Below are 25,710 nucleotides of genomic sequence, written 5' to 3'. Positions count from 1 at the left end.
TAGTGCAGCCATGTTTAAATGGCATATATCCCCACACCTTGGGCTGGCTCTTCTCAGGGTAGTAAAAATGATGAGGCGATTCCAGACTTTTCCACCTTCGCAGCATGTCATCCGGGAAAGAGAGAACAGCATTCCTGGTTGTTCGTAGAAACCCCATTGGATTTCATTGATCCCCTTGGCCTGATTTGGGTTATGTGCCCATTCCTGAACCAGTGGGATATGTGAATTGAGTTAGTCATTGGATCTCAAACCTATTTCTCCTTCAGGGGATTCCCATTCTGGATCTTGGGGGTGGATCCCATGCATTAGTATTTCAGAAGGTTCCCTAGATGATTCTAATATACAGCCAAAGTTGAGTTTATTGGTTTAAGCCAATCAGGGTCTACTCTTAGAACTGAGAATGTGAGAGGAATGTTCTCCAAAGGAAAATCTGGGTGTGATGGAAGAAGGGGGTCATAGATGTTGGGGAAGCAAACATCAAATATCTGCTTTTGGCAACCATGTTTGTTACTCCCCCGTTGCCCACCTCCTTCCTTCCTTCCTTGCTATAAGAACCCAGCTTTTGTTTGGGGCAGCAAGGTACCAGCCCTTGCAGATGGATCATGATTGGTCCAAATGACTACTGACAATCTGTTTCCTCACTTTTCCAACCTCCCCTGCAGTGAGAGGGAGAGAGCAGAGTGAGAGCTAAAATCCCTCTTTGTTCATGGCAGGGAGTACAAAGGACACTTAAAGTTAATACATGAGTAGCTGAAAGTGTAAGCCTGTTACTTGGAGTTATGGAGTTAGCCACGGAGGGCTGGGGGGAAAGAAATGTTCAGAAGTACCTGTCTCTGAGGAGTGAGATTGGGAGAAAAGAGTGGGAAGGCAAAATTTTTTTTTCATTTTATATCCTTGTCTTTGAATTCTTATTTCCGGTGATTATATTATTTTTATGATTAAAAATTAATTGATATCTTTTGAAGTTCTTAAGAGTTTAAGATGAGTTAAATTATATGTAACCAATTTTTAGAATATATTTCTTGAAATCTATAAATCATCTTCAAACAAGAAATAAAAAGTGCTTTTTACTATCTCACTTCTCTACAGTATAAATGTATTATCTATAATATCAGGAGGGACCAGTCCCTGGAGAAGGACATCATGGTTGGTAAAGTAGGGGGTCAGCAAAAAAGAGGAAGACCGTCAAGGAGATGGACTGACACAGTGGCTGCAACAATGTTTGATGTTTGATGGGCTCAAACATAGTAACAATTGTGAGGATGGCACAGGACCAGGCAGTGTTTTGCTGTTTTGCATAGGGTCACTATGAGTCGGAACCAACTCAACAGCACCTAACAACAACAGCAACGTTTATAATACAGTACAGATAAGAATTGAATGTTGTTTTAATTTTGCGCTTGATAAAAATCAAGTCTTCAGGAGCTTAAGGAGTCAAGGTGAAGGCCAGCTCATGGGGATCAAAAGCTGGAGTAGAACTAGCTGTTGATGGTTACAGGAGATTGAGTTTTGTTCTGCCTTTCATGTTGTTGCCTCAACCTACTTATCTAGCAGCCCTAATCTAATTTGGCCAATAACTGGAGAAATGAAAACTTTAAAAAATCAGCTACAAACATCTTTAGTTATTCAATTTCAATCATGTTTCTCAATTTGACTTGGTTCCGAGGTGTCATAATGAAATTTGCTCTGTATGATTTCAGTACACCTTTGCTAATTTACGCATTGTTTAAAGTTATGGCCACAGCATCACGCTGACTGCAGTGTATGATTTCAGAAATTATGGGAAAACAAACAAAAGATTATTTTAGAAAACAAGACTTCAACTTTTGATGTCCACTGGAGTTGAGATTCAAGTCACTTTGGAAGAATATTTGACATCTTTTTAAATATTGTTTAAAATGATTTGTCCCAAGGCTAAAGAATAAATCATTACAATTTAAAGATTGCAGAAGGACGTCAGAAAACTTGTTCTTCTCTAGTGCCAAGGAGTGGGTGAGTTAGTTTCTTTAGTCACGGAGAAAGATCATTGGAACAGATTTTATAGCATCACCATTTCTCATTTGCTGTATTTATATTACATTCTTTGGGGTCATATGTTTAAAAGGATTTCAAAATGTCCTTTTTTACTATTTTTTCAAAGGCCAATTCTTGGTTAAAACTCTACCCAAGCTTCTAAGCTTTATATATCCATGGTATGGATATATAAAGTACATACTCCATTCCACTGATCTTGAAAAGCACCTATCATGTGCAAGTCAGTCCATAAGCCACTGCAGAGGAGGGGTGGAATCCAAAGATGCATCAGATATGGACCTATCTTTAGCAGATTTTTAAATCTCCTATTGATGATTAGTTATATGTTGGTTCTTCAACAAATATTTTATCAGAGTAACAAATGCTGAAACTGAATGAATTTATATAACGTTCAGTGTTGGTGTTGGAAAATTCTGAAGCCAGGATGACCCCATGGTCAGTGAGTCTCTGAAAAGTAGAGAATAGGCTACACTTAGTTGAGAAAACAAGGGCTGAGGCATCAGAGTACAGAGTGAAAAGAAAAGTGAGTAGAGACCTGTAATTGCGAGCTAATGAAGCCACCTAGTGGTGTGTTACATAATTTAAGGTTGTCTGAATATCTAAAGCAACTCGGATTGATAGTGTGTGTCTCTAATCAAGAATGACTAAGAGTCTGACCACTTTCCATTTAATACAACAAGCAGAGTCAGTTTCATTGAGGATGAGCACAGTGCTACTATGTCTAATATTGTATTTATAACCTTCTTTTTACCAAAAGGATTTAAGGAAACTTACATGAAAATATAAGGTTGCTATATTTTTTTACATGAAAATACAGTGAGGTAATACAAACTAGAAGATGAGAAAGAGAAGAAAATACAAATAAAGACATAAAAAGTAGCCCCAAATAGTAGTAGTTCAAAGATGCTTACTAAATCCTATATATCTTCCATGAAAAGGCTCTAAATTTTCAGATCAGAGAGGAAATTGATCAGTTATAAAATTCACAATACCTGGAAACACAATTTTCAGGAAAAGTAAAACCATACTTGATCCTAAGAGCAGAGAAAATTTTCTTCAAGGGGTCTTCACAAATAGGATACTGTAAGATGTAGTATGTGTTTAATCCTTATGGTAGAAATAGTTCTGAATCTTGGAGAATTGTTTCTTAGTTTTGTCTCCTCTGATCTGGGGGCGGATGTATGCCACCCCAAGCTCCCTTCTAAGGGCTTGTATTGGTTTATTTAATCCTTACAATAAGCCTATGAAATTGTTGTTGCTGTGTGACATCAAGTTGATTCAGACTTATAGCAACCCTATAGGATAGAGGAGAACTGACCCATAGGGTTTCCTTGGCTGTAGTCTTTACTGGAGCAGACTGCCACATCTTTCTCCTGCGGAGCGGCTGATGGGTTTGAACCACCAACCTTTTGGATAGCAGCGCCTATGAAGTAGGTAATACAATTATCCTTGTATTGCAGTTGAGGCAACTGAGACACAGTGAAGTTAAGAACTTAACCAAAGTCACACTGCTAATAAATAATGTAGCTGGGATTCAAACCCGGACAGTCCGGCTCTAGCGTCTACGAGTAGAGCGTCTTTTCCAAGGTGGTATACTGGATGGTCAGTTAAGTAATACAATTAATACTTGAAGTCCGCCTCCCCCCACATAGTCTGTGGGAGAAATTAGATAGGTGTGTTTTCACATGATGCTACAGAAGAGGTCAGAGTTGCATATTTAGAGATGACTTAGTGAACTTTGTTCTCTTCCAGGGTCACAGGGTTTATCCCCCACCCCAGTCACCACACACTTGTGTGAACGCACACATACGCGCACACGTGCACGCATGCACGCACGCGAGCACAGCTTTGTTCAAAAAATGAGGACCAGGAAAGAGTTTTCAAATTCATCACTCCCTGACTTCTAGAAAATAGCCAAATCCCATGCCCTTTTTATCGCATATCTTCAGATACAAGATCTAAAATGCAGTCATAACGAAACACACTTTTCTTTTTCAAAGTGATATCTGTAAACATTTTTGAATGGAAGCTAAATTGATTTCTCTTAACCAGTCATGAAAGTTGATTAGCAGTGAGCAAGGCACACCTTGAAAGAAGCTTAATGGGGAAGTAATGGCATCACTGAAACATTTTCAGTTAGAGGAGTCAAAATAACTTGAGTCTTAAATTGTGCATTTAGAATGTTGTTTTCAACTGTGCCTTAAGACAGTTGCATGGTTAATGTCTTGGCTAAGAAAGAGGAAGAGGTATGCCCTATAAAATGACTGTTCTATCTTGATAAGTCTCCTTAAAAACAAATTTCCATGACATTTTAAAGGAATGCTTAGCTCGATGAAGATTCTGATGCTCCTCGAAGATTCAGGTGTCTGTATGGGAACCAACAAGATTGCTAAAGAAGTTTTAAGAATAATGATAACCTTCTAATAATTCTGCTGAATGCTTGAAAGATCCATCCTATAAAGGAGATACAAATGAAAAAGAGAGATGCTGAGATATGGTGAAGGAAACATTGGCTGGGACTCAAGAAACTTTGGGATTCCCAAGCCTGTTTTATTCTGTTAACAAAAGGTGTCTTAAATTCTTTGTGTTAGTTTGCTCATGAACTTTGGAGTCAGACCTGGGTTTAAATACCGATTCCGACACATATTAGTCTATTACTCAGTTAACCTCTTTGGGCCTCAATTTCTTCATCTATAAAATGACCATAATAATCCATGGCTTTTATTGAGTGCCCACTGTGTGCAGGTATTGTGCTTTTCCATGCCTTCAATCTTTACAGAAATCTTATAAGAAATATTTACCATTGTTAGCCCCAGGTGAAAACACTGAAGTAGAGAGAATAGGCAGTGTAAAGAGTTTAATAAGATAATTGACGTAAAGTATCGTATCACCTGGTACATAGCAGATTCTCCAGAAACAGTAGCTGCTAGTATTCCTATTGACTCCATCCAGGGCTTCAGATGAATTCATTTCACTTTGAACTTCTGTTGAGAATTTGCATTTCCACTCCAGATATGCTGAATCAGAATCCACATTGCAACAGGATCCCCAGGTGATTCTTATGTATAATGAAATTTGAGAATCACTGTTCGATTAGTGGTTCTCAGAATTGGTCCTTAACCAGCAGCATTAGCATCGCCTGGGAACTTGTTAGAAATGCAAATTCTCTCTGTACTGAAATCACTCCTCAGGTTCACCCTTCAGCCAAAGATTAGACAGGCCCATAAAACAAACAATAATAAACATAGCTCACCTACATATATGTGACTAAATGGGCACACCAGCCCAGGGGCAAAGACGAGAAGGCAAAAAGGGACAGGAAAGCTGGACGAATGGAGAACCCACGAATGAGAAGGGCAGAGTGTTGACCCGTTGTGGGATTGGCAACCAGTGTCACAAAACAATATGTGTATTAATTGTTTAATGAGAAAGTAACTTGTTCTATAAACCTTCATCTAAAGCACAATAAAAAAAAGAATAAACTATAAAGTAGAAAACAGAAAAGCAAATTCTCAGCAGGGATTTGAACCTGAACGAAGCCCTGACTCCATCTCATCCCTCTCCTTTTCTTCTTCTAGGCATGCTTTGAAGATTAATGAAGGGAACTGCATGTTTAGAAAACTTGAAGTTCAGGAATGAGTTAGAGGTTTAGACCAAAGAGTACAAATAAAACCTTATTTTTATTTTCCTGCAGGAATGGCAAAAACTCAACCATGATATCTATGCCCTGCGGCAGATTCGAAGGGAAGTGAGAAACAGATGGAAATGCATTTTAGAAGATTTAGGTGAGTCTGAAAGTGATTGTGAAATGGTAACAATACTTAGTTGTGATCATTAGTCTTACTTTCTCCACCATGATTACTTGTGATCATTACTCTTCACTTTGTCCACCATGATTTTTATCAAAGGCATGTCAGTAACTGACAGATTTTGAGGTTACTGTGTACTCAGTATTTTCCCGATCATGCTTTCCTTCTCTCCTCGAGCATAAACATCTGTTATCTCTGTTATCGCCAGACCTTGTCTTGAGGACGCACTGCTATGTGTTACTCCATCTGTCCCTTGTATAGGGTAGCACAGGGCAGTGGAGTCATTTGGCACTACCATGGAATTGTTTGGCATGGTACGTGGATTCAATTAGATGGAGGGGATCGGCCAATTAGTAATACCTTAATAAGATGAGGCAGGTTGGGAAGAATTTTGTTTGTAAGAGAGGCAGGAAAACTCAGTGTAATTATTTCAGAAGTACCAAAAGAAGAAAAGCTTCAAAGTTGCAAGAATTACTGTGACATTAGGTAGGTATTGGGTATCGGTTTTTTGTAATTCTGTCAGGGTTGTGTTGCAATAAACATGCCCCACTTCATAACATAAGCTTGTTTTAATATTTAAAAGATGAATTTTATCAATTTTGAAGTCCTTAATCCTTCTGCTTTGTAAAAGAGCATGGCACCTTAGTATAACTTTTCAAAAGTGGGTGCCAAGTTGCTAGCCCCTAATTGCTTTAGTTGGTATGGAGTGGGATGGGATGGGACCTTTACCCTCTTTGCCCATTCAGTAGTCATGTGAGTTAATAGTCTCTTTTTTACAATGTATGTTACTACAGGCAGGTTTAAGCTTATGAGTCTTTTATACCATTGGGTGAATAATTTTAACCAGCCAACCATATTGCCCCAGGGAAGGGAATCTGGGCTTGGAGTAGTAGGGCCTGGAGGCATCCACTTTGGAGATTGACAGTCAGGTAGGGATCCTAGGGGCAGGAAAGGAGGTAAAGAGTGGGAGTGGAAGGAGGGCTTCAAACAAAAAAAAAGGGTGTAGTAAGCAGTCAGTGGGTGAGTATCTGAGGCTAAACTATGTTAAAAAATAAAATTCATTAAGAAGAAAGACTGAAAAAATTTCGATGAAAGGCCCTGCTAAGATTGCACTGAGCTGGGAAGCAGCTCAGGGAGTGGTACCTTTGGCTTCAGATTTCTCATGTGGCACAGAATTCACATTTGGGCCCCTCCTGATCTCCTTGGTACATGTTGCAGGGCCATTGTTTCCTCGTGACTGCCTTACTTTACACAAGGGTTTTTTTTTTTTTTTTTTTACTTTAGGTTTTCAAAAGGAAGCAGACTCTTTGTTGTCAGTTACTAAACTCAGCACCCTCAGTGACTCTAAAAACACAAGGAAAGCCCGAGAAATGTTGTTAAAACTGGCTGAAGAGACCAATATTTTTCCAACAAGTTGGGAGCTCTCAGAGAGATACCTCTTTGTTGTGGTAAGTGAATACCTTTTTTCATCTGTTCTAATTTTGTTTGACATTTTTGCCTTTTCTACTTAGCATGTGGAATAACAGTGGATTTTATTTCATATACACATCACTCCAGCACCCCCAACACCCCAGTATGAGGTGGCAGACAATGTTGGCATCCAATGCATTGGTGTCCAGTGGCATCAGAATCACCTAGAGGACTTTAAAAATTCATGTTTCTGGATCATATCCAGCCCTATTGAGGCTTGCATTGTTCTGAAGAATCTATATTTTTCAGCTGATTCTGCTGTGTAGGCAGCTTTTTGAACCATAAGTCAAAGAGATATGAGAAATATTGTTTATATAACCTAGATTGAAAAAGATTTAGAAGCAATTCTGAAAGTGGTGAGATTTTTTTAGATAATGTAAATAAAGGATTAAAGTGTGTCTCTAAGTTTGCAGAGAAAAATTTAATAAACGTTTTATTAGCTCATTGTTATTTCTCAGGTGGGTTTTGTTGTTGTTAGATTGGTTTTCTCATCACATGGCAAATCTTAGCTTAGTTGCCATCTTGGAGATGTATATATGTAATTTTCTTTCTTTTTTTGGGGGGTTGGGGGGTAGGACCGTCTCATTGCTCTGGATGCTGCAGAAGAATTCTTTAAAATTGCCAGTCGAACTTATCCCAAGAAGCATGGAGTCCCGTGCATGGCAGATGGCCAGAAAGAACCGCACTACTTTCCATTTCCAAGTCCGTGAAGGAAAGACTCAGAGGCAGAATTGGAATTCTTCCACTGGGACTCAGTAGCCAACCACAGTTGGACAATTGCATGTGGAAGAGTGTGAGCAAGTAGAAGACTTGCTAAGTAAAAAATGAAGGACTGTGAATCCTGCAAAAATCTAAGGATCTGGATATCTGGACTTCATAAGGACCTTACTCTATGAAATGTTCAGCTTGCATTGAAATACCTTGATGATCTTGCACTTACAAAGAGATCAATGGGTATTTCATCATGGATGCTTAGATTCCAAGAAGAACCTACTGCCCCAGTTTGGGTTTTGGTTGTACAATAACCTCCTATCATTAATCCTATTGGGATAATGGAATGTTCTAGTTAATGAAACAATATAATTAATAGAGCCCTCATAGAGCCCAAACGTGGATTACCAATTTCTAAATAATTATCATGCAGTATAGGTCAACACCAAAATAATGCTAAGCATAATGTACCTTTCTTTGATTTGGAAGAACTACAGAACCTTGGAGGATGTCATGGGTATCATGTTGAGTATCAGTTATGATTATTCAGAAGTATAGGTATACCAGATAATAGAGATGTCTAGGAGTGCTGCTCAGAAGTGAGCTCCAAGTGGAATGACTCCAAACAGAACTTTCTGCAGCCACGTGTAAAAGTTCTCTCTTCACTTGTGGCACATGCATCTTAAATTCTCACATTATTGATAAACCAGGTTACCTCATTTTTGCATATTGTCCATTACTAGTCCAAAAGCCCTTAACATTTTATCTGGGATATCATCTGTAAGTTGAAACACCTGGCCACCACTTCCTTTTCTTCCGTTAATTATTACTGTTTCTAGCTTATTGGCTGAAAGTTGCACCAGCTCAGGGGTCTTTCCTACAGGCTTGCAGCTATGTAGGCAGTGCTGCATTGAAGAAGGTGACTGCTGGACTCAGTTCGGTTATGAAGAGGCTGTCCAAAATGGAGCAATCTTGCAAATGCAGCTTGTTTCTATACACAGCCTGAGAAGTCCAGTTTCAAAAGTTACTTGCATCTTAAGCAAGACGGTTGTCATGATATCATGGTTCCTTTTATTGAAAAGACTTTAAGGACTTGTAGGATTTATCATTAGATCACTGTGAACAATAGCTATATTATTACTTTTACAGATTTTGCATTGCAGACTTCAGGTTTAAAAAGTAACTTGTATTTAGTCTGTTCAGGAGATTGTGACTTGAAAATTTCCGAATCCTGACTAGCCCTTTTGGTAGTATTTAAAAAAAAAAAAAAAAAATGTTTCATATATTTGTTAGGGGAAATACACGTTATCCATTTATTTAGGCTCTGTAGACCAATTGAACTGACATGTTTCAAGAAAATTCTTCCTAGTTTAATAAGTAGGTTAAAGTTTTATTTTTTGTATTTAGTGCTTAATCCCTCTCTCATGTTGTTTCAAATTAGTCTGCAGATGTTTTCCTCACTTCTGTAGACTTTTACAAGATAAATACACAAACAGTGAAACCAACAAAAAACATACAATAAAACAAAAAATCTTCGAAAATTTTATTGTTTTAATCTTTGTGCTAAGGATTTGCGTTTTGCCTTTCTGCCTTTTTCAATGTCAAAATAGATGAGATTGTTTGCAGCTATAGAGAATAAAGTGTTATCATAGTCTTTATTTTTGGTAATGAATGAACAAGGATAAGATTGCCTTTACAATTATAAAAACAGAGAATTACCCAGGAAATTTTTCTGCTAAGAAATTAAAAGCTTTCTGTATTTACTTTTCAGTTGGATGTGTATGTGTTATATTTCTGAGAAATAAGAAAAAACAGATATCCTTTCCTTAATCCCTTTAAATTAAAGGGCAGAGAAGCTGAGATGCAGATGGATTTAAGGACCTTGCCTCATTCTAAAACCAGTCAAGGGCAGATCTGTGGTAAAGTCCAGTCCTCCCTGTGGACACTCCCGTGTATGAGGAAGACTTGAGGATGACTGAAGTGACTCCTTCAGAAGTCATATCCACAGATGTGTGAGAGGTTTGAGGGTTTTCCTACTTGATAAATGTCTCCCTATTGACTACTGTTGTTGACTTCTCCAAGGTTCATTGGTGTATGCAGGATGATTTCAGCTGATACATGCGTGAAAGTTTTCTGTTAAATTTAATGTACACCAGAAAACAAATCTGTAATTAGCAATCAAACACCTGCTTTTATACTTCATGGATATTATTGTACAAAATATTGAATAGACCATGGACTGCAAGAAGAACAAACAAATCTGTCTGGGAAGAAGTACAGCCAGAATGCTCCTTAGAAGTAAGAATATTGAGACTTCATCTCACTTACTTTGGACATGTTATCAGGAGGGACCAGTCCCTGGAGAAGGATATCATGCTTGGTAAAGTAGAGGGTCAGCAGAAAAGAGGAAGACCTTCAACGAGATGGATTGACACAGTGGCTGCAAGAATGGGCTCAAACACAGCAATGATTATGAGGATGACGCAGGACTGGGCAGTGTTTTGCTCTGTTGTTCATGGGTTGCTATGAGTTGGAACCGACCTGACAGCACCAAACAGCAACATGGCACAGAACAATAAAGTATTTATGCTTTTTTAAAGGGGACACCCAGGAAGGCACAGAGGACACATTTACCAAAGTGATAAGGAATGCATTGGTGAGGGTGCACTAGCATCACTGAGAAGCTCAACAGTTGCTCTGTAGCTCAGATGCTGATACAGAAGTGGGCTCACTGACAGCAATGGGGATGCTGGAGTGTCCCCTCAAAGTAAAGGTCAGATCATTGCATCTTGCCCCTCCCACCCCTAAGAAGGCAGCAGAATGTCTGGTAAGCTTGTTCGTGTTTTAGAGGCAGCATGTTCCTTACCTGGAAATATGCTCCATCCCACAGAACTATGACATGAAACACTCCAGCTCTGAGTGAGGCCCAGAGTAGAAAAGGGTTCCAAAACAGGTCCAAGGTATGGCCAAGTGGCCTGCCATTTGGGTCATAGGACCCTGCAGATCCTATGGTATTGAAAGTCTTGGTGGTGAAAAAAGATGCCACATTGAATTTATGGCTAACCCAATAGGAGAATGATAACCTAGACACCTAGGGTTCTGCAGCAAAGCCAAGCAGTTTCCGGCAGGGGAATTATATATCATTGAACAAATAGCTTTTGGCTTGCTACTGGACTCTAGAAGAGATGGAAGATTAAATGACCATGGCCAGAAGTGTCATCATGAGCAGGGTTTTCCAGACCAATAAAGTCAAAAGATCTGACAGGCCTGCAGAAATTCTTTCTTTCTTTTTTTTTAATTTTGATACATTTAAAAATTTTTGAATAGTTTATTATATAAAAAAAAATTGCAAAGATAGTACAGAGAGTTCCCATATACCCCACACCCAGTTTCCCCTATTCTTAACATCTTACATTAGTATCATGCATTTGTCACATCTAATGAATCAATAGAGTCTCTGGGTAGTGTAAATGGTTAATGCACTTGTCTGCTAATTGAAAGGTTGGAGGTTCAAGTCCACCCATAGGTGCCTCAGAAGAAAGGTCTGGTGATCTACTTCCAAAAAATCAGCCGTCGAAAACGTTATGGAGCACAGTTCCACTCTGACACACACGGGGTCACCGTGAGTTGGAATTGACTTACAGGCAATTAATTATGAACCAATATTGAACCAACATTATTATTAACTAAAGTCCATACTTCATTCATATTTCCTTAGTTTTTACCTAATGTTCTTTTTCTGCTCCAGGATCCCATCCAGGATACCACATTACATTTAGTTATCTTGATTTCTGAGGTTCTTCTTGGCTATGACAGTTTCTTAGACTTTCCTTAATTTTGATAACTTTGGCAGTTTTGAGGAATACTGGCCAGATATTTTGTGGAATGTTCCTCAATTGGGGTTTAACTGATGTTTTTCTCATGACTAGATTGGGGTTATGGATTTTGGGGAGGAAGACCACAGGTACAGTGTCACTCTCATCATATCAAGGGTACATGCTATCAAATATGATTTATTATTGATAATGTTAACCTTGATCACCTGACCAAAGTAGTGTTTGTCAGGTTTCTCCACTGTAAAGTTATTCTCCCCAACTCCTTTCCATACCTTGCTATTCGGAAGGAAGCCCCTATACCTAACCCACTCTTAAGGGGTGGGCAACTGTGCTCCACCTCTGTGGGGGTGGACTATTTACATAAATCATTTGGAATTTGGCAGCAATCCATTTTAAGATGGAAGTTGTTATCTGGGATCAAGCAACAGCAGGGCCAGAGGACGCAAGATGCACAAGATGCCCAAGTAGGAGGCACAGACCCCCGAGCTAGCCACTACTTTTATACTGATCTCTCTCAGCTCTTATCTTTGGCTGCCTGTGGGGGTGGGCTAGGGGATCCCTTATGACAGCTGAAGAGGAAAAAGGCTGGGCTTGGTTCATGAATGTGTCATCTTGGTCTGAGGCTACAAGCCAAAAATAGATGCAGCTGTCCCAAAGCCCACACCAGGATGGCCCTGATAGATAGCAGTGAGAGGAAATCTTCCCAGTGAAAAGAGCTTCAGGCGGTGCATCTGCTCATCCACTTACAGGCTCATGGGCAGTGGAGAACAGCTGGACTGTTTGGTTCTAAAGGATGAACATTAGAAGACAAAGTACAAGGTGGTTTGGGGAAGAGACGTGTGGAATGATCTCTGGGGAGGTGGGGGGTCATGGTTTGAATTATGTCCCCCCAAAAATGTGTGTATCAATTTTGCTAGGCCGTGATTCCTGGTACTGTGTGATTTTCCTGTATGTTGTAAACCTGCCTCTATGATGTTAATGAGGGAGGATGGGTGGCAGTTGTGTTAGTAAGGCAGGACCTGATCTACAAGACTGGATTGTGTCCTGAGGCAATCTCTTGAGATATAAAAGACAGAAGTGAGCAGTGAGACGGGGGACCTCATACCATCAAGAAAGCAGTGCCGGGAGCAGAGCGCGTCCTTTGGACTGGGGTCCCTGTGCCGAGAAGCTCCTAGTCGGTGGGAACACTGATAAGGCTGAGAGAGAGAAAGCCTTCCCCTGGAGCTGATGCCCTGAATTTGGACTTTTAGCCTACTTTGACTATGAGGAAATAAACTTCTATTCATTAAAACCATCCACTTGTGGTATTTCTGTTGTAGCAGTGCTAGATGACTAAGACAGAATTTGGTACCGGGAGTTGGGTGCTGCTCTAACAGATACCTAAAATGTGGAAGCGGTTTTGAAACTATGAATGGATAGAGGAGCAGCAGCGGCAAAGGACCAGCAGCAGCAGAGAACCTACAGCATCAGAGAAGCAGCAGCAGCAGAGAACCAACAGCAGCAGAACCAGGAGACTGGTGAAAGATGGTGCTGGAGCTTACCCATGGAGCGAGAGAGCTGAATGCCTGTGAGCAGGAGGCTTCCTGGCGGAGTGGGGTGCCTCTGGGCACTTATCGGTGGAGCCAGGCTTGCTGACCCACGGAGCGAGGGAGCTGGGTGCTTGTGAACAGGAGGCTTCCTGGCTGAGTGGGGTGCCTCCAGGCACTTACCGGTGGAGCTACTGAGCTTTGGAACACTTACCCCAGCAGGGCAGATGTGGGCGTGAGGCCCGAGGGCCAAGAGGCCATAGGAAGCAGAAGCTGACGAGACAAGGGATACAAGAAGCCAAGCTGTTTCAGCCTCAAAAGGTGTGGCCGTGACCTCAGGGGTTTCAAAGGGTGGAGCCATGGCCTCTGGTGTTTCTAAGGGTGGAGTTGTTACTCCGATGGACTAGGATGGTGCGCCTAAAGCCAAGGGAGCAGAGTTGCTGTCCCAGTGGGCCTGGAAGGCAGAGCTGAACCCCAGGGCCGGGGGGCCTCCACTCAAAATCCAGAGACTGTGGCCAATACCTAGAGTCTGGTAGATCAGGTCCTGCCTTACTAACACAACTGCCACCCATCCTCCCTCATTAACATCATAGAGGCAGGTTTACAACATACAGGAAAATCACACAGTACCAGGAAATCAGGAAATCACACATACAGGAAATTGTCTCAGAGAACAGAGGATTATTTTCAAGCCTTGAGGGCTAATGTGTTCTACTGACTTGCTTGGTGCCTGTTATCACTTCTTTTCCTCTAGTTTCTCCCATTTGTAATGGAAATGTCTAGTTTGTGCCTGTTCTGCCATTGTACCTTTGGAAGCAGATAACTTGTATTCTAGATTTCACAGATGAAGAGTAACTTTTGGATTTTGGACTTGGAGTTAAGACTTTTGCTATGATATGATGAGGTGAATATGTTTTCCATGTTGCAAGGATGTGATTTTTTGGGGGTCAAAGGGTGGAATGTCATGGTTTGGCATAGGAAAATCTGACATGTGAATGTCCACCAGACAGCATCCATTGCAGAAGAGGCACTACAGAACCAAGAAGACAAATGACTCTATGGGCTGATGTCAGCTAACAGCTGTCATTGGCCACCCAATGCCGGCACGATGGGCACATGAATGGAGTGGCCATGGTGGCAGGGAAGGAGGCTATGCCCAGTCACTTCTGGCCTCATGCCAAGGGCAGGCAGGGAAAGGAGTCACATTCTTGGCAGGGAAACATGACCCTAAGCATCAGAAGGAGGCAGAGCTGCTAGTACACAATGGGGGACTGGGAAAAATATGTTTGGCAGGTGATCCATTTGAGTAGTTCTTGGTATTCCCTTGCCCAATTTGACAGTACATTGGTCAAGTGCAACAGCCACTGCCTAAGAAGATCATGGTGACTAGCAGCTCAGACTATGAGGGTCAGGGTCACCCACCATGTAAGGCATCTAAACCAGCTGAGGTGCTAGCCAAGGCTGAGAGGAATCTAGAATGGGTAGTAGAAGAGAGGAACCGTGAGTATTAGTTGTGGCCTTGAGACCATTGGCAGCAGTGGGGCTGTAGGCTATCCCATTAACCTTCTTCATACAGTTTTCCTCAGGAAAAGAAACAGGAATTCTGGAGAAACCTCTCCCAGAACTTACCATAAAATGTAAGTGTATCCAATGGAGTCTTACACAGCAATAAAGAATAATGATGAATCTGCGAAACATCTCATAACATGGATGAATCTGGAGGGCATTATGCTGACTGAACTAAGTCAATCACAAAAGGACACATATGAGACTACTACTGTAAAAACTCATGAAAAGGTTTACACACAAAAAAACAATCTTTGATGGTTACAAGGGAGGGGAGGGGTGGGGACGGAAAAACACGAAATAGACAGTAGATGAGTGATAGCTTTGGTTAAGGGTAAGACAGTGCACAATACTGGGGAAGCCAGCACAACTTGTGCGAAGCAAGGTCATGGAAGCTCCATAGATACATCCAAACTCCCTGAGGGACCAGATTGTTGGGCTGAGGGCTGTGTGGACCATGGTCTCGGGGAACATCTTGCTCAACTGGCATAACATAGTTTATAAAGAAAATGTTCTACATTCTATTTTGGTGAGTAGTGTCTGGGGTCTTAAAAGCCTGTGAGCAGCCGTCCACTGGCCTCACCCCTTTGGGAGCAAGGGAGAATGAAGAAAACTAAAGATACAAGGGAAAGATTAGTCCAAAGAACTAATGGACCACATCTATCACGGCCTCCACCAGACTGAGTCCAGCACAACTAGATGGTGGCCGGCTACCACCACTGACTGCTCCAACAGGGACCACAACAGGGGGTCCCGGTAGAGCTGGAGAAAAATGTAGAACAAAATTCTAACCCACAAAAAAAGGTCAGACTTTCTGGCCTGACAAACTGCAGAAACCCCAAGAGTGTGGCCCCTGGACACCGTTTTAGCTCAATAATGAGGTCACTCCCGAGGTTCACCCTTCAGCCAAAGATTAGATAGGCCCATAAAACAAAATGAGACTAAAGGGGCACACCAGCCCAGGGACAAGGACTAGAAGGCAGAAGGGGACAGGAAATCTGGTAATAGGGAACCCAAAGTTGAGAAGGGAGAGTGTTGACATGTCATGGTGTTGTTAACCAATGTCATAAAACAATATGTATACTGTTTAATGAGAAACCAGTTTATTCTGTAAACCTTCATCCAAAGTACAATTAAAAAAAAAAAAAGCAAGCATATCTGAGCAGCACAGGGGGTAGACAGTGGCGGATGACATGGTGCACAGCTCAGATCTGCCCCCTCCAGGACTGAAATATTCATTCCCTCAGGGGAGGGCAGTATTGGTGTCCACTATCAGCTGAGTCCCTCTGGGAATTGCCATCAGCTGTTAGAGTTGTCTTGCCTAAGGTCTTCTGCCCTCCCTGGGGCATCTACTGACTAGCTGATACAGGGAGTGTACAGGGGGTATGAAGGGCTATCCCAGCTCTAGAGCTCCACCTTGGACTGGCTGAGGCTTTGTTGCGACTACATCTCAGTAAAACTTTTCCTTTCCCCAACCCTGCCTTCCCTCAGTCTTCCGCAAAATCAAAACCAAACCTGTTGCCATTGAGTCGATTCCAACTCATAGCCACCGTATAGGACAGAGTAGAACTGCCCCATAGGATTTCCAAGGAGTGGCCGGTAAACTTGTATGCCAGTCTCCGACTTAGATTCTTTCCCCCATGGAATACAATTAAGACAGTATCTGAGTCACTAAGCTATTACCTGAGTTTGCATTTGTAGCTGTCATATTCATAGTAATTCTACTTTATTTTTAGGACAAGCCGACCAGAAGATTTATTTATTGAAATAGACGTTATTTCATTGTGGATCATATTTAATGTATTTATTTGATATTCGAACATTTAAAAATATTTTAATCTTAGGCAGGTATTATTGTCTGTAAATCCAGTTAACCTAAGTGGTGAAATGGTTTTTAAAGACCATCATGAAAGTTACCTGTCTTTGGTTAAGGCATTATGTTTAAGCTTTTGTAGGAGTTACCTGTTTAAATGCAGTAATCTCTGGAAGAAGACTGCATTGACAGCAGCAGAACTAGTTTATCTGATTACTTTCCAGTGATCAGAGAGGGATCATGACACAAAGCTGGTTTCCTTTCAATTGCATCAACGTATTTATTCATTTCTTCAGACCACTTTTTATTACTAACATCACCAGAAATATGTTTAAATTCGATCCCATTGCATTGAAAGCAGTGTACTCTCACACTTTCTAAACCACTACTATGTACAGAATGAAAATGGCCAGTCACCTTGAACTTTCTGTTTATAATATTTCAACAAATGTTACTATTGGTTTCCAGAGTCTTCTTCTATACTGACTTTTGACACACTGCAAATGGACACTTGGAAAGCCAATTTTCATATCCCTTAATGTATGGTTTAAAACACTGTGTTGAGGAGAATTGAGTAAGGGAACCAGGTCTTAGCTTGAGTCTCATCTTTAGATCACTTAGTCATAGTAGCTAAGTGAGGTTCATTTGATTTTTCTATTCATCTATTTTATAAGTATTTCATGAGAATGAATTTGGAAAGAAGAGTATTATGAATGCAAAAATAAAATTATGATATTTATAATAGCTAAAGTATAGACCGATAGAGCCTTACATTTTTAAGAAGCAACAGCTATAGTTTCTAGGCAATAATTTACCTTCCAAATTCTTAACAGCATGAAATATATATATGTATAAGTAAATTTTATCACATATTCTAGATATATGTAATTAGCATTTGAAATACATCTTAATCAGGAATCCACTTTCCAGAGATAGTTACTTAATCATTTTAATTGTTTTTATAGAAATTTACACTAGAAGGTTCATTAGGTTGCATAGGGATATTAGAAATACTTTTCCATTTATAAAATAGAAAAACCCGTTGCTGTTGAGTCCATTTCAACTTAGCAGAACTGCTCCATAGGGTTTCCAAGGAGCGGCTGGTGGATCTGAACTGCCGACATTTTGGTTTGCAGCCAAACTTTTAACCACTGTACCACCAGGACTCCGTTTACAAAATGGATGGTAGTAAAGATACGTGGTTAACTAGAAAGACTGTCTGGCCTCATCATCTTTGCAGGAAGAAGATGTTAAGAATCTGTTGAGCCCAGTGGTGCTTGAGGGCTCGAGCCCCGTTTGTCCTTTGTCAGCCTTCTTCACAGAGAACTCAGTCACCTGTCCTGACAAGATGTTGTCTGATCCTGTTAACAGAATATTGTGTCTGCCTAAGAATAACACTTTCATTCAAGCCTCATTCAAACATTCATTTCAATATTGTAGTGCCTGAGGGAGGACCAAAAGGGGGGATTCCCTGGGATTACAGACACTGATGGTGTAAGTTCTGGCTAGTAAGTGGTCTACGTTTAGCAGTTTGGGCTAAACTTGCTTTCATTGTAACATATCACCTGGAAGCAAGATTATGGGGAAGGAGACATCAAGCCTTCTCCCTCTTCTCCTTGCTGGCCATCACTGATATTTACCAAATGACTGGTCACATTGGGTTAGTTCAATTTCTAACCCATTTTTAAAATATAAAAGTCATGCAGAAAATTTTATGATAGAAAAAAGAAAAGAAAAGACAGCCGTGATACTAGAATTCTCACACAGCCTTTCATAGCATTTTGGCAGCTTTCTTTTTATTCTTTTTCATATGTATATTTGTAAATTATATGTCCAATTTTATATCCTAATTTTTAAAATTTGGGACGGGGATCATGAACTCCAGTGCCTCCAAGGACCACCGGGTTGGGACTGTGGATCAAAGGGGTCCTGTGTTCCTTGCCCTAAAGAGAACAGTTACTACTCAGCTCCATATGATTGTTGTCATGCAAAGTAACTCAGTTTTGCCAGCTATTCGGATTATTCCAGAAGAGCCAAACAACGTGATTTTTTATATAAACTCTCTCAGTTTTAAAATGTTGGTTACTAATTAAAAATTTCAAAAACATTGTGTAACCCAAAGACATATACGTGAACTAACAGTTTACTACATTTCACAGATCATAAACACTTTTTATGTTACTAAGTAGCCTCCAAAAGCATAATTTTTATAAAGCTGCATAATACTTAAGTAGATGTAAACATTTTACAAGCTTTTTTCTTTTTTTGTACATATAGAGATGGCCTCCAATTTTTCTCTGCAGTGAACATCTTCAGGCATATTGCTTTGTCCTGTGTTCTTAGTAGAATTAAAGAATCAAAAGGCATGAATATTTACATCATTGTTATGCGCATCATCCAATATTTTCCAAACGGCTTGTACTGATTTATGCTCTTCTTAGCAGTGATGTATGAGAATAGAGGTATACAATGTCGTTATCATCATTGGAATATACACCCGTTAAAAAAAATTGTCAAAGAAAAAAAAACGGTAACTCCTTGTGGATATCATTTGCATGTCTGTTTATTGATGGTGCAGTGGTTAAGAGCTTGGCTGCTAACCAAAAGCCTGGCAGTTCGAATCCACCAGTTGCTTCTTGGAAACCCTATGGGGCAGTTCTACTCTGTCCTATAGGGTCTGAGTCAGAATCGACTCAATGGCAACAAATTTGCTTTTTTGTTTGTTTATTGAACATTATTCCATATGCTTACCACTTTTGTTTCTTTTGTGACTTGTCTATTTGTTCCCTTTGTCCCTTGTCTGCTGAGAGAACGCCTACTTTGAAATTTTAACAGCGTCAGTCTACGCAGCAGTCAGGTATAAACAAACATCCACACCTGCTTTATGTTTAAAACATCTGTTTGATGGGGCTTTTCTTTTCTCTACTAGTTGTTAGCTTTTATCCTTGGGTCTCTCACTGTTTCACATGGCAACATCCATAATAGAAGCAAAACAGATTGAAAGGCATCTTTAAATATCCTTTGATAAGGACTAGGAAAACTTCACAGATATTGGTTTTGTTACTCTTTCATTCCAAGAGATATAGTGGTGGCAGTGGGAGATAAGATATAAGAAAAAAATTATATCACCAAATTTATCACTTTGTTAATGAACAGCCTCAACAGAAGTACAAAAATGCAGTCCAGATATTTTACCGGAGCTAACTTTATTAGCATCATTACTGCAAATGTTTATACCTAATTTTTTGGTCATATTATTGAACATACCATTTGTATCCAAAGCCATTTGGTGTCCATGAAATACACACAATAAAGAAATTACTTGCTTTGTACTAGAAGCTGAACATTCACTCTTGGATATTCTGAACATCCCTCCCCATTGAAGGTTCTACATCTTTCTTTGTGGTAGCCGAGCAGGTAGCCTGAAAGGTCTTTCCTTTGAAGTATAGCAGCGGTCCCAGATTAAGCCTAAACTAGTAGTTCCCACAGTTCTGCTCTGACACACGTGGTGTTGCCATAAGTTGGAACTGGCTTGACGGCAACTGGTTCTAGTAGTTTTCAAACCTGGGCATCTTGTTAGAAATACAGGTGCCTGGATCCCACCTGGGATAGTCTGATCCCATAGGATGAGCATGGGGCCTGGGAATATGCATTTTTTAAAATAAATGTTTTATTTTAGAATGGTTTTATATTTAGAGAAAAACTGTGAAGATAATACAGAAAATAACCATGTATCTTATGCCCAGTTTCTCCAATTATTAACATCCTACATAAGTATGGTACATTTGTCACATCTAATGAACCAAAATTGATACATTATTATTAACTAAAGTCCATAGCTTATTCATATTTCATTGTTTTTACCTGATGTCCTTTTTCTGTTCCAGAATCCCATCCAGGATACCAAATCACATTTAATCATCATGTCTCCTTAGGCTCCCCTTGGCTGTGAGAATTTCTCAGACTTTCCTTGTTTTTGAGTAGTGGTCAAATGTACCAAAATTGGATTTGTTTGATATTTTTCTCTTGATTAGATTGGGGTTGTTTTTGGGAGGAAGAGGTAAAGTATTATTCTTACATCATATCAAGGATACAAGCTATCAGCATGACTTGTCACTCTTGGTGTTAACCTTGATCACCTGGCTGAGGGTATATGCATTTTTAACTCCCCCTAGTCCAGGAGAGATCTGATCTGCAACTGAGCATGGGGATGGTGCAGGACCAGGCAGTGTTTTGTTCTGTTGTGCATGGAGTCACCATGAGTCACGGGTCACCTCTATGGCAGCTGACAACAACTCCAGGAGATTCCAATGCAAATGATCTTGGGAGCAATCTGGAGGAAGACCCAATGCTGTGTCCACTCTAGGATTCAGGCATGTCTGAGGATGTCTGAGGGATTAATGGGTGTAGTTACGATTGGGTTCACCTGTGAGTAGTAGCAAACCCCTGCACTTAAGAGGCTTATTTGTCTGATGCAACAAGGAGTCTGGGAATGGATGTTTCATGGCTCAACGGTGTACTGAGATCTAGCTCCTCATCCTCAACTTGTGACTTTTCATCCTCATGGCTCCAAAAGGGCTGCTACACCTCCAGGCATAGCATGTACACCCAGGGAAGGAGAAGGCAGAAGAGCAAAGTAGCAAAGGGCATGCCAGCTACATCTATCACTTTAAAAAAAGTGTTCCATTTACAGAATATCATTGGCCAGAACTGGCTATTCATGACTACCAGGGAGTCTGGGAAGAAACTGACAACTATATCTTATGGCTGAAATGTCATTTGTATAGTTTATCAGAGAGTAAAATAAGGAAGATTCTCCTGGTCTCTTTTACTTGGTCAAAACAGACATGAACACTTGGTAAGCTCTATGTGACAGATGCATTATCATTCTTACTCAAAGCTTATTAATGCTAGTTGGTGCTGAGCAATTACCGTGAGGAAGACTTTCTTCCAAAACTTTATCTTAGGATTTTTCAACCTCGGCACTATTAACGTTTAGGGCAGGACAATTCTTTGTTGTGGGAGGTTGTCTCGTGCATTGTACAATGTTTAGCAGCACCTCTAGTCTTTACCCCCACACCTTCCAGTAAGCTGTCAACATTTTGCTGGCATTGTCTCTGGTTACTTGAACCTTGGGCAGACAGGTGGGTAGCCCTAGGGAGGGACCAGGAAGGCATAAAATCTCCCAGAAGAAAGACCAAACGAGTTTCTCAAAGGTTATAATGGCATCCTCATCCAAGGATATCATGCCACCAGGAGAGGTGGGAGGGTAGGGGTGATGCACCTTCATGCATATATAGAAGGCAAGGGAAGCTCGTCTTTATTACTGGAAAAACGCTACGGGGGTCCTACTGTGTTAGGTAAGTTACATCTTTACCTATATTAAAATACCTTGTATCCTTTGCCCAGGTCTGCAGGTAGCTTTCTGCCAATTGTCACCTCAAGAACAGATCCAAGTTTAAAAGGTTTGTGTTGGGAGGATGTAGGGCTCTGCAAAAATGCCTTTGGAGCAGGCAGTGGGATGGGGATGGGGAGATGGTGGTGTGGTAGAAGTGGCCGACGGGGAGTAGGTGAGGAGGGGGGAGAGACGGTGTGAGTTCTGGAAGGCTGAGTGGCTGAAGATCCAGTCCTTCCCCTCTTTCGTTGTTGCTGTTAGTTGCCAGTTGGTCGATTCCAACTCACGGCGACCTCATGTGTGCAGAGTAGAAGCAACTGCTCCATAGGTTTTCTTGGTTGTGACCTTTTCGAAGCAGATCGCCAGGCCTATCTTCCCAGGAGCTTTTGGGTGGGTTTGAACCGCCAGCCTTTCGGCTATTAGCGCTTAACCATTTGCACCACTCAGGGACTTCTTCAACCCTAGCCCTGCTTTAAATGTAGCGGCCCCATTTTTATCTATTGTATCTATTCTTTGTAACATTGTCATTTCAAATAACTATTTTTTCCCTAGAAGGGTTTCAGTCTAAAAAAAAAAAATGAAAATCATTGGCATATACAGATCAAAAATAGCTCCTCATTTACAGAATGTAGTAGATTATATGAAGGAGCCCTGCTGGTGCAGTGGTTAAAGCGCTCGGCTGCGCACTGAAAGGTCTGTGGTTGTAGTTTCTTCGGAATTCACTGTTCAGGACATCGGGGGAGAAGTTAATGCAAAATCAGGCTTGTTTCCAAAAATTGACACGATCTATTTCCTTTACTCAAAGAGAAGCCTGTTAAATAATTGGGAAGGTTCTCCTCCTCCGGGGACTCTTAAGGCATTTTAGCCCGTCTTGGAGCTTGGGTCAGTGGAGAGGTTGAGATGGGGGTGGAACAAACTGAGTTACTAAATCTAGAGGTGTGCTCCAAGCCTGTTAATGTTCCATCTCTGGAATTGGGAACATCTGTAGAAGCAGCACCATCTATCCTCAGGTGAGCACGTTTCAATAATTTCAATCTGTTGGTGAAATGTAACTGATTTGCATCTTATATTAACAAATGGATCCGCCTATCTCCGTCGAGGAGCTTTGTAGGATTCTGGTCGACCGCTAGATGGCGCTGTTGACGCACTCGATTGTTAGCGTCGCAATTTCCAGCTTCCCACCGGGATACGCAATTTTTAAAAAAGTCTCGGTCAATACGCAAAGCTCTTATCTTTTCTCGTTTTGTGATTAATTTAGAAGTTTTGTTCTGATAATTTTAGAGGTTGTCATTTCCCAGAAAACATTTGATAATTGGCAGAAAATGGAAAGAGGAAGGGACGCAGGTGTGGTCAACTCACAGTACTTGAGGCTTGTGAATAAGATCGTTTTTGTAACTGAGTTTCTGCCCCAGAAAAGATTCACGTTACCCTCAGGCCTACTTCTGTGACATACTAAAATTTTTTTTCCTTTGGCATTTATTTGAATATAATAATCAGCTATATGCTTACTGGCTGACTAGGGTGTTGGCGTCATTTTAATTTTTTTTTTTTTTTACTCTTTGTTACAGATTTTATTATTCTTGATTGTATGTAATAATTGTTTAAATTTTTTCCTATACAAAAATTTATACAGACATTGTTATGTGACTCTAATTGCTCTCCCCGTACTGTGACAGCACACTCCTCCTTTCCACCCGATTCCCCATGTCCATTCAACCAGCTCCCAACCCTCTCTGCCTTCCCATCTCACCTCTGGACAGAAGCTGCCCGTTTAGTCTCTTGTATCTACTTGAGCTAAGAGGCACACTCCTCACGAGTATCACTGTATGTCCCACATTCCAGTCCAATCCCTGTGTGAAGAGTTGGCCTCGGAAATTCTTTCAGTTCTGGGCTGATAGAGAATCCAGGGTCATTTTAATTTTTTTAAAAACTTTTTACTATGGAAAATTTTAAACACAAAAATAGACTAGTACAATGAGCCCCATGTACCTATCCCATCACTTTAAAAACTACCAAATGTTATATAATCATCTGTTTAACCTTCTTCTTAGGCAGGTTTTATCGTCTCCGTGTTCTAGATAGTGAAATTGAGGATCATACAGAGTAAGCACCTGCCCAATTTGATTCACCTGACATTAGGAGCCTTGGTGGCACAGTGATTAAGAGCTTGGCTGCTAACCAAAAGGTCAGCAGTTCAAATCTACCACCTGCTCCTTGGAAACCTTGTGGGGCAGTTCTTCTCTGCCCTATAGGGTGGCTGTGAGTTGGAATCACCTTGATGGGTCTGGTTTTGGTTTAACTGATGTTAGAGTCTGATTCAAACCCAAGTCTCTTCTTATGTTCAACAAATGTTTGATTCCTACCAGAGCTCTGTGTGTAAGACCAGTCCTACATACCCAGTTTCAAAAGCTCTTACAAGATATTTGCAGGAGTCTTCTAAAGAGAGAACAATTTATCGTTAGATTTAGTTATAGCTAGATTTATAATAGATGTATATATTAAAAACGTGTGTGTATTTAGGCATTTTATTCTACAAAGAAAACAAAACTACTGGAATATATTTGAAATCCCTTGGAAGCTATAAACTGGCACACATGAAGATTGCAAATGATGAAGACAGTACAAGGTACTCCCCAGCTTGTATTTCCACCCTGGAAATGCCCTTATATCTCTGGATAGCTCACTAAATTCACAGAACTTGACTGTCTTTAAATCAAAGCCTTCCTAACTCTTATTCTTTATAGCCAGTCAACTTCTGTCTTCAAAACTATCTACTAGGCCTTACTTTTACTAAAGTCCTAATACCTTCAGGCGTCCCCTTGTCTCCGGCCACAGCCAACCACAGAAAGTTTGTCTCCCTTCACAAAGGCCAGTCTGTGATGCCATTTTACAAAACTTGTCAAGTCCTTTTATGGCACAAATGTCTTGTGCTTGACTACTAATCTAGAGGTTGGTGGTTTGAATCAGAGCTTTGATCTGGTTTGTTCATTTTGAACCTCTGCTGAGAATTTGCATTTCTAACAAGTTCCCAGGGGCTGCTAATACTGCTGGTTAGGGACCAGCTCTGAGAACTGCTAGTTCAGCAGTGGTTTTCAGAATTTATTATACATAAGAATCACCTGAGGATCTTGTTAAATTGTAAATTCTGATTCAGTATATCTGGGGTGGAAATGCAAATTTCCAAAATTCGAAGCAGTTCTACTCTGTAACACATGGGGTTGCCGTGAGTCAGAATCCACTCTACAGTAATGAGTTTGGTTTTGGTTTATTATTATTATCATTTTAGTAAACTAAGCGTGAAAGAAACATGAGCTAGTTAAGACAACTTTCAGACTTTCCCGGATCTGTTGACAGGTGGTAAAGGGGATGCTTCTCTCAAACAAAAAATTACAAATAAACTTGGAAAGTTCTTTGCTGCTCCATTTCAGGCCTCAAAATTCTCTGATCTTTCCAGAACCTCTTAGTGAATAAATAAGTGAATGAATGAATAATTATGCAGAAAGCTCCAAGTACAACATTTTAAGAATATGTCACAGGCAGGCCTGAAGCC

The 25,710-nt window shown here is 40.5% G+C and overlaps 1 protein-coding gene across 1 annotated transcript in view; it reads left to right on the top strand.

Moving 5' to 3' along the window:
- Positions 1-8,879, top strand: part of MREG (melanoregulin) — an 80,047-nt gene extending 71,168 nt beyond the window's left edge. Inside the window, exons 3-5 of the mRNA XM_004376294.3 lie at positions 5,729-5,819; positions 7,128-7,291; positions 7,889-8,879. Coding sequence (XP_004376351.1) covers positions 5,729-5,819; positions 7,128-7,291; positions 7,889-8,023 — 390 coding nt within the window. The 3' untranslated portion in view covers positions 8,024-8,879. The remainder of the gene's footprint in view (positions 1-5,728; positions 5,820-7,127; positions 7,292-7,888) is intronic.
- Positions 8,880-25,710: the final 16,831 nt, after the last annotated feature.

This window comes from Trichechus manatus, unplaced genomic scaffold (assembly GCF_000243295.1).
Source record: "Trichechus manatus latirostris isolate Lorelei unplaced genomic scaffold, TriManLat1.0 scaffold00041, whole genome shotgun sequence".
NCBI classification, from domain to species: Eukaryota; Metazoa; Chordata; class Mammalia; order Sirenia; family Trichechidae; genus Trichechus; species Trichechus manatus.
Note: the sequence above shows the minus strand (reverse complement) of the source record. Positions and strands in the feature narration are given on the sequence as shown.